This window comes from Athene cunicularia (genome assembly GCF_003259725.1).
Source record: "Athene cunicularia isolate RWA chromosome 2 unlocalized genomic scaffold, athCun1 chr2_part1, whole genome shotgun sequence".
NCBI lineage: Eukaryota > Metazoa > Chordata > Aves > Strigiformes > Strigidae > Athene > Athene cunicularia.
This window is the reverse complement of record NW_020799095.1, coordinates 151,838,736-151,848,420: the sequence shown is the minus strand read 5'-3', so window position 1 is coordinate 151,848,420 and position 9,685 is coordinate 151,838,736. Positions and strand designations below refer to the sequence as shown.

At 45.1% G+C, this 9,685-nt stretch overlaps 1 protein-coding gene across 5 annotated transcripts in view; it reads right to left on the bottom strand.

Moving 5' to 3' along the window:
• LOC113476542 (adhesion G protein-coupled receptor B1-like) overlaps window positions 1–6,726 on the bottom strand; it is a 34,707-nt gene extending 27,981 nt beyond the window's left edge. For 3 of the 5 annotated variants that reach the window (XM_026842263.1, XM_026842265.1, XM_026842264.1), the window contains exons 1-2: window positions 6,640–6,720; window positions 1,121–1,219 (exon numbers count right to left, since the gene is read on the bottom strand). In XM_026842263.1, coding sequence (XP_026698064.1) covers window positions 1,121–1,219; window positions 6,640–6,719 — 179 coding nt within the window. In that variant the 5' untranslated portion in view covers window position 6,720. Of the gene's footprint in view, window positions 1–1,120; window positions 1,240–6,639 lie in introns of all 5 variants that reach the window. The other 2 variants (XM_026842266.1, XM_026842267.1) reach the window with 2 other exon arrangements.
• Between the last annotated feature and the right edge of the window lie 2,959 nt (window positions 6,727–9,685).

Below are 9,685 nucleotides of genomic sequence, written 5' to 3'. Positions count from 1 at the left end.
AAAAAAAAAAAAAAAAAAAAAAAGGAAAAAAATCCCTTGTGTTTTGATTTTATTTTCTATTTCTACATTTTGAGATTTGGCACTCAGTTGTTTATTTTTGTTTGGATTAATTAAAGGTAGGAGTTTTCAAACTGCGGATATCTAGACCTGAGACTGTTTCTTTCACACATTTTATGTATATTTCTTTAGACATCAAAACCAAAATACAGCATCACTTGGAAATGATAGGTAGGTAATAAAATTTCAAAAAGAGAAGGAAGGAAGAAACGCAAGCCTTCCCTCATTGCTCTTCCTCCTACCTTAACCTTTGGGAAAAAAGCCAACTATATAAATAGCAACAATTTCTCTAGCAGAACAAAGCAATGGCATTTTAATAAGTGTTTTATTTCTTCCTAATTCCAGCGGCATCTAAGAAGAGATTTAACAGCATTTGACTTTTTTAACAGAGCTATGAAATGCTTTAAGGTTTTGAGAACTAATTCCAAGTGCTTTTAGGGGTCCAAAAGAGGTAGTCAACACTTAATCAAATCAGAACTGCAGCCCTATGAGGTATTAAACTTAACTCTAGCTTTTTATAAGAGAAAAAATACCCCAAAACCCACCACTTAGAAGCGATTCACCAACTCACTTAAATCATACTCAATGCTCTGCAGCTTCTGGAGTTAAAAACTCAAGGACATGCTTAAGCATTTGTCAAAGCTGGAGTTTGAGGCCTCTGTCTACCATCAAAATGAACGGGAACCACTTCTTTAAGTCTCTAACTCCAAGAACTAAATTAAACGGGGGCATTAAACATATACCCAGCTCCTAACAAATAAAGAGTCCCTTTGTCTTCCATGGGCTGCTCACATGCTTAAATCTAGGCATGTCATAAAGTGCTTTTCAGGATCCAGCCCATCAGCTTTTGCTCAGGGGATGTTGCAGGAGCCCTACACTACTCATGGCCCACGGAATGAGGTCAGGAAAAGTTGGGGATATGGGGAGGTGGGCAGGGACATGGGGAGAGAAAACAAACAAGGGCTGGTGAGTGCAGGGAAATGAGAGAGGGAAAAAAAATAAATTAAAAATAAAAGAAAGTGGAAAGAAAGAAAGAAAAGAAGTTGAAATTAGAGGAACTAACATGGCGTTACTGGTGGCTGTGGCCGAAACTTCAGCAGAAGAAACTACTCCACACTTGGAACATTTGAGCGTCATGCCGTAAAGGGGCACTGCCATCTGACTGCAATTAAAACCAAAAGACTGAAACAAAACAAAACACTTTGCTTATGAACACAAACGTAGAAAGGAAAGGGAAAGAGAAGCCAAAAGAAAGAAAGAACAAAAGAAAGGAAGGAAGGAAGGAGAAAGGGAACCAACCAACCATACCCAGTTTGAAAGGAGAAATGAAAGACAGGCAGGAATAAAACTCGCTCATCTGTACCACTCCAGATGCAGGAAATGGGGAAAAAAAAAATAAATGTACAATTCAGAGACATGTTGGTGCTGCTGGAGAGGGTGGAACTGTGTTGGTGAATGTTTTTTCCAGATTCAGGGTATCTCTCTCTGGCACCCAGGGAAGAGAAACCAGTACTGCTCTCCCAGTCTCCACCTCCTTCTTTTGGCTCGTTTTTGAGAAATTGCTCTTTTCCCTCCTGGCCTTTTTGCTCCAAAACAAAAAAAGGTGGCAGGGTTGTACAGTAGAAGGCAAGAAGTAGGGCTGTGGGGACTTGTGTCTGTTTATCTTCTTTCCTAAAGCAGTGCAAGGTTTAAGCCGTGTGTTTTCTTCACTGGCCCCTGTGTGCTAATCCTCGCCTCGGCGGGGACACCCACACGGCAGCTGACAACTCCCAGGGGAAAGGCAACTCTGGCTGCTTAATCTGTGATGGAGGACATGCAGATGGGACTGTTCATGTCCTGAAAGTTAACCACGAGCTTGGGTGTTTTCTAAGACCATCAACCTGCCCTGAAGGGAGCTGGACCGGCTGACTACTTCTGAGACATTTCTTCTCACAGATCTTGTTTTGGAGCTGAAAACCTCTTCGGGATGAACCCTGAGACTTATTCACAAGTTGTTCCCACTTTTTCCAGATGGGATCAACCACAGAACCAGGCCACTGCGGGCTGCTGGTATAAGGGGCTGCAGAGATGTGCTAAAGGGCATATCCTCCTGAGTTTTAGAAGCTGACGTGTGTGAACCCACCTAGCTGACAGGCCAGCTCTCACTCAGGAGCCCAGAAGCCACGTTACCTTGGCATCGGCCCTGTTTCTTCCCAGAACTTACTAGTTTGTGTCCACTCTCTGATTTGCACAGACATCCACATTAAATCTAGCTTAAGAAATGGGCAGGAGTCTGCAAAACATCCTACAGACCTACACGCAATGCCTGATATTCGAGAAGGCATGAACATCACCGCCGAAGGAGAGTAGGTCTGTCATTCCTGGGTGATGGAAGTGCAGCTGGTGAGGGGTGATGTTTGCAGGTATGAAAGGCTGGGGCTTTTACAGCCCTACACTGCCTGGGAGAGAGATAAGGAAACTTGACAGATTGTTTCTTAACTTTTATAGCTTTGTGTTCAGTCTCACTGCAAAAAAGGACATCCCCGTGAACACCAACACAGCAATATCAGCGGGCCCAGTGGCCTGCTTTCGAGTGGCTATTGATGAGTCCTTTAATTAGTTACAGTGACATCAGCCATTACTCCCTTCCAGAATAATGGCTAAGGTACCCCACAGAAACTTTCAGCCTTCAGACACAGAGAAAATTAGCTCCCGTGTCAATAGGTACGTATCTTCCAGGAAGGATGGGTGTAAATCCAGTGAGGACAATGGCTGAACTAAAGATAAAGTGGGTCTTGAGAGGCATTAAGTGCACGACCCTTAAAAAAGGACAGCTTATCCCCAGATCTATAAGCCACAAAGAACAGATAAGCAGAGAGACAGAGAGAGGCAGAGATAGGCAGCAAAAAGAAAGTAGATTGATTTGAGGAATTCGATGGAAAACTATACCAGAAAAAACATGAATGACACTGAATCACAAAGAACTGGCCAAAAGACCACTATAACACAGAACTGTAACTGCTGTTGGATGCATTTATGCAGGAAGTTTTAAGCGGTAGGCACAGATGTGGATACATTTATATTCTAATTTGTTCTTGTTGGGGGCATGAGGTTGTTAATATATTGAATTTCTGCAGCAGGTTTATATTGGTGCCTGGATGTTTGAAAGGGTAGCTAATGAAATAATCACAGTGAATAATGCATTAATTTCATTTAGCTTTTTTTTTCCTGCTTCCTAAATATCCACCAAACAGCTCACAGACTCATCTGGTGTGTTCACTGGAGCCTGGACTTTGCTACCTTCTATCGCACAGTGCTTCACACCACACACGGCCCAGAGAGCAGGAGCACTGCTTCCAACACGGAACGTTCCCAGATGAAGGGCAATCCAAATCTGTTCCTATTTTAATGTAGTTATTATCTTTCCAATGACTTTCCTCTCTATGCACTGACAACCCAGCTCTGTTACACCCCGCCAGGACAGTCGCGCAGAGAATATTTCACGCAAGGTATTGGGGTAAACTTTCTCAAAGTCCTCTCTATAATCAGAGGAGAGATAAAAGATGTAAAGGTCCTCTAAGGGGCAAGTTGGAACAACTAAACAAGTCTCCTGTCTCTCTCTCCAGTAGTTACAGAGGAAGCCTAGGGAGACTAAACTCAGCAGGCTAAATTAAGCCTTTGTGAATATACCCTACAGTCTCATTCTTCTTCCCTGGATGCGTGAGCACACAAACGCTTCTGAAATAAACGCTGGCTGAATAAATTTAAAATTAATTTTAAAGGCTCCTGCGACCGACACGAAAACATTTGGGTTTAGTAGCACTCCGGCCAACAGAGCTCAAACACTGTCAGTGTAGCTGACCGCGAACACAGACCGTTCTGCTGGGAGACGTTTGCACAGTTTTCTCCCATCACCCAGACAGGAGTTTGGGCAGTTGTTTGTGTTTCTCCAGCTCTCCAGGTAATCACACCCAACTCTCAACAGCCCGGGTTTGTGATATATCTATTAAGTCATTGCCATTCGAAAGTCAACGTTTTCTGACAGATGTGACAACAGTAATCATAGCAATTTCCTCTGCTGAAGTACGGGGCAAAGCCTATCGTGTCTCATGGATTATTTCATGGGAACTGTTGGCACTGATTTATTTGTGCCAACCGACCTGCAGTATGTGTGCTGGGCTCCTCTTAGTGTTCAGCAGGTATTTTTTTTCCCTCTGTTTTTGTTTTGTTTGGGTTTTTTTTTCCCCCTTTGTTTTTGTTTTTTGCAACACTGAACCATACTTCTTGCCTCTGCTAAAGGAAACACGTTTCTTTATACCATCTCCTCAGATCCAAACATCTCCAAGGCCATTACTCATTCTGATTATCTTCAGATCTACCTTCCAACACGGTTCCCAAGCCCAGGCCAGAAGCAGCTAGCTAAAGGGAAGGGGCACCAGAGCTCTCAAAAGTGCTTCCGCACTCTCAGCGGGTGCACTTCGAAAGGAGAACAAAATCATTGAGCACAGAGAAGGCTTAAAAGTGCTGCACACACACACACGGAGACGAAAGAGGGGGGAAAAAGAGAAAAGAAAGAAAAAACAAAGAACATCAGAAAAATGACTTTTTTTTTTTTTGATTTGTAGGTTTTGTTTTCAAAGTACAACTACGCGTGTGATCAATAACCAGCTGCTATGTATTAAATAAGTATTAAATATGTATTAAATAAGGTCATTTTTTATGCAATTTAGATTAGAGAGGGAGATACTGAGGGACAGCAACTCGCTGCTCTGCTCATCCAGTAAGCCATTTATTTCAGCACTGACTTCCAAGTGAAATTTTTTTTGCTACAGACTCTGCCTGAAATTCAGGTATTTTCTCGAGTTCTCTCTTTGTAAAGAAGGCGTCAGCCCGAATAAAGCTTCAAGCAACGTCACTTCTTCAAAAGTACAAGTTCACTTGAGGTTCACTTCTTCGTGTACCTGTTCAACCCAGCGGCAACCAACACCTCGGATCATCCAAACGTGCTTAAGTTTCCTCCTGTTTCCATGACCATGGCGCTGTTCAGGCATCGAGATGCCCCTCTTTGCTGCACCAGGGGACCCCACCGCTCAGCCATGACAACACTGCTGATAAAACGGGAACCTTAACAGGTTCCTGTGTTTCTCCTCTGGTTGGAGAAGACCTTGCTTCTACCCTCCGTTTTGCTGCCATCACTCTGTTCAAACCTCCTTCCACCAGAACTACTGAATAGTGCAATGACATGAATATTGAACTTCATTTGTACTTTCCACCCTCCGAGACCCAATTTTAGGGCCCAAGGCTTTTGCAGCAGCACTGTGGATAAAGCAGCTTATCCTCTCTGTGAAGCCCAGAGGTGCAGCAAACAAGGCAACAGGTATCCATGCTCTCTCCACTTTTAGAGAACAGGGTATATCCTCTATCATCTCCACCAGGCTCCTAAAGGCTTTTAGGTTCTGCCTGGGGCCACGGTGCAGAGGCACCAGAACACCTCTTGTCCTCCTCATCTCTTTGCAAACAACTTCTTCCTTCAAGAATACAATCGTTACCCCCAGTGATAAATCAAATGCCCTCAACGGACAAGTGAGAGCACACAACCCTGTTTTTCCTAGCAGCAGGTAAGGAGATAGTTTCTCTGACTGCAAGTAAGGCAGTGGAAAATAACATACTAGTATCAGCAGCCAGGCTGACCTGCACACCATTTCTGTCCTTTGCTTGGAGCATGGCACAGCTCAGGGACAAAGTCTGAGCTAAGAGGCTAAAGACTCGTTTCTAGAAACTAAGATGAAGAGGGTTTCATCCTGCTGGAGCCAACGAGAATGTCAACAGAGTTTGGAAGTAACCCCCCAGAGCGCCCTGCGTGGTAGCTGCTGCCCCACCAAGCCCTAGTGAGACCAGGGTGATAAAAACCGTGGAGTCAGCTCTTCAGTTTATACTACAAAGAGAACCGTGTAACACAAGCCCCAGACTTCAGGGATGGAGGTTGGGGCGGTGGTTGTGGAGAAGATAAAGAACCTCAAGTGTCATCAGAAACTTTTCTTGTAGAAGAGGTATCTCTGCTTACCCATCCTCCTCTTTACACATCCATCCATCTACTAATACGTTCCCTGTTAGACCTCCAAAGACCTTTTCCTTAAAAGTGCCACATACCTTTGCTGCCCCTCGGCCACCTGCCACCCATTAGACGTGACTTCTCTGTTACACAGCCCATGCCATGTGCCACACTCAGCATCGATGAGCCCCTCTGATCCAGCTGCTGTCTCTAGATATTAGTGAGAAGAGTCACTTTTTTCTCCGTAGTCTTTGGGAGGATACATCAGCCTGGGCTGAGGCCATTTTAACAAAGAGATGAACTTCTAACCTCCCTCCAGAGTAACACAGTGCTGCTTCTTGGATCTTTTGTCTGCTGCACTGCATGACAAGGCAGAGATATTAAACCAACTGGGTTTTGTTCTTTCATTTTGTATAAATCTGCTTTTGTTTTTCCTTTGCAATGCCAATATCTCTTTGCCCTCATTGCCTGGTTATTGATCACAACCTCGGGTGTTTTTGGTTTTGTTTTTGTTTTTTTATTCTTTACTTAGATGTATTGATAAGGCATACCCTGCCCGTTCCTTCAGTTTCTTATCTGTTATTCCATCTTTGGATACAAGTTTGTTAAAAACCAGAATGCCAATAACCATGTTCACCTGTCGAAAGAGAAACAACACACAATTTTGTTCTCAAGTGGGTCAGGTCAAACGTGGTAGCACAGAAGGAAAAAAACCCCAACATTTGGTAAGCTAAGCCCTTCCCATTTCTCCTGAAGCCAGGTAGCATGGCCACACTGCTACAGGCCACCACCCCTCCTGTCCCATCTCCGCCCTGCCCCACCTCCCCAGGCCATGCATCGGTGAGTTCAGGAGGGCAGAATGCAGCTGGCAGCAGATCAGAGAGGTCTCCATGAACCAGGACAGGACTGTAAAGTGGTCAGATTACTTGCAGGGCTGATGGAAGCCCAACGCATGCTTGAGGTCTAGCAAGGCAAACTCCAGGCACAAGAACAATTTTTCGGGGTCATACAAACAGAAAGTGGCCAACATAGGGGAAATCAGTGGGTTGACAGTGGCTACTTTTGAAAGTGCGTTCTGGAGTCTGTGCTACCAAAGCAGCAGCATTAAGAGGATGGGGTGCTGCGCTGCAGACAGCTTGTCATAGTTCTTGCTCGATGCTGCTCTCAAGATGAGAGGTGCAGAGGCACTGGAGCAAGTAGAAACATCAGCTGCTCTGGTGGAATGTCTTGGGAGATACTGCAGATGGCACAACACATAGATTAGCCATCTAGTAGTCATTTCCAAAAGAATCGGTGGCCAGGACAACTGCACGCAGTCCTTGGATCTGCTTTGCTAGGGTGAGAGCAAGGACGTCTGCATCAGTTGGGTATAAATATTCACACTGAAATACAGGCTCTGCAGAGCTGAGGCCTTGTGAAGTCATCCTAAACTCCTTCCTGTGCCTTTCTGACTGCATTCGCTGCTGCCAGCTGCATCTGTTTTACAAACCTCACCCAAACCTCAGCAACCCCTCAATGCGAAGGAATTAGTGACACACGAGCATCACCCCTCTTCATGGAGGCACAGCGCTGATGGTGGAAAAAACTGACATGCTCCCGGTTTTGCTGTCAGTGAAACATCTGTTGTTGGTACAACGATGTGCTAGATGCTCCTTTTGTATGTCAGGCTTGCAAGGAAATATTTAAGGCCAAATTTAGAGATGTGCACCATTACACGTTACCTGAGAGCCTTGGTAAGTTTAATAGACCCTTGGGAGATGGTCCTAAGAGACACCTAGTCCGACACCTAGTCCAAAGGAAGGGAGATGTCTGCTCACACCCAGCCTCCATCTAATTGCCTAAATCATCCTCAGGAATGAGCAGTCTTTCCAACTTTGGATTGCTGCTTTCAACAGGACACGACCCAGCTCGCTGATGTGGAGCCCACAGCTGGGAATAAATCGAAGAGCTCACAAATAGCAGTTATTTTCTTTTGCATCAGCTGCTGGGTCAGTGGAGTACTTTCCACAGCTGCGAGTCCATTTCTAGAGCTCACCATGGTATTGTTTTAGAGAAACAACACTGGCAAGTCAGACGCAGTAACTCAGCCAAGGATCAGCAGGAAATCAAACCCTAGTTATATGCTTGGAGAGAGAGAGAGGCCTTTCATTCCACTGATCCTTCTTCACTGCACTGGAGGCTGATGAATGCAAGAGAGATTTTTTCTTTAAGGTGCAGCAAGGCAGTAGAAAAGATGAGGTAAAGGTGCAGCAGGCTGGATCACCACAACACAGTGTGTATCCTCATGCATACATAGCAGGGGAGATGACGAAGTGTAGCTCTCAATTGCAGCTCTGCGATTGTTTTAATAAATAAAAGCTATTTTATCCACTACATTGATCATCATGATCAATGTCCTGCTCTGATCCTGGCTCCGTTTCTTTACGAAGTCAGGGATATAACATGAGCGTTCTTCTAAACACAGCCACTCTTAATAACATGCAGTGTAGCTTTTCTTCCTTATCTCTGGGATGTGCTCCAGAAGCAAAGACACAGCCTTGGAGATAACCAGTACCTGCTGACTGATGACTCTCTATCCTGACTTGACCATGCCGTGAGCCTCTCCCTGCAGTAACCCGTTGCCTTCAACCTGCACACAATTATCACCCGTCTGCTTCACCTGAGTGAAACTGCTTGCAACAGCTCTGCATTTCAGGTTGCAAAGGTTTTTAAGAGTGTTTAGCGGACGGACTGCAAGTTGCAAATATTGCTGACACTTCAGGTCAACCACCTTGAGAATATTATTTTCAGTAGAGCTATTCTCCAATCCAAAGGCCTTTTTTACAATGTGGAGCATAATAAGGGAGAGTGTGGAGGAAGAAGGTTGCTACAGGTAACAGAAAAATCATGTTGGTAGGAGAACTGCAGTACAGAGATGCTCGAATGGCTTAGGAGGAGTCACCACAGGTCTGGTTTTGGCCAGGGCTAAGAGAGGTTACAAGCGCAGCTGCAGCCAAGTCAACCATGTGCAAAGTCACTTGGGCATCTATATATCATAATCATCAGGGTTTTGGATGAGAAGAGCTCAGGCACAGAGCCAAGTTCCACGTTGATCTGTGCACCCCTGCACAACAGCAGCTGTCCTGTCTCTGGAGCAGCAGAGCTGCAGATCCCCTGTAGAGCCCTGCAAGAGCCTGACCGTCCTCATGCTGAGCTAGGTGGTCTGTCCCTCCAGTGCCGACGTGCTCAACCTGAAATCAGGACAATGTACTCTGTGTTCAACTTCTGGGTCTGCCAGAAGTCACAGTGTGGCTTACTGAATTTATCTGTGTCCCAGGTTCCCATTTATAAAAAGGCTTTCAGTGCTGCTACTTCTCCTTTCCCAAGCTCCTCAGTATACGTACCAACAACTCGGGCAGCATTCACTTCTCACTTTAGCCAGAAATGAGTCAGGGAGTCTAAACTAGGTGTGTAGGGTCTCTCTCCAGGTACCAGAGACAGACACCCCCAGAAATGATTCAGTACTTCCTAAGATCAGCTGCAGGAACTGTTCTGCAGGTGTTGACCTCTCTGTCAGGATATCTCCATTTCCAGCTTCGACGGTGAGTGAAAATTGAG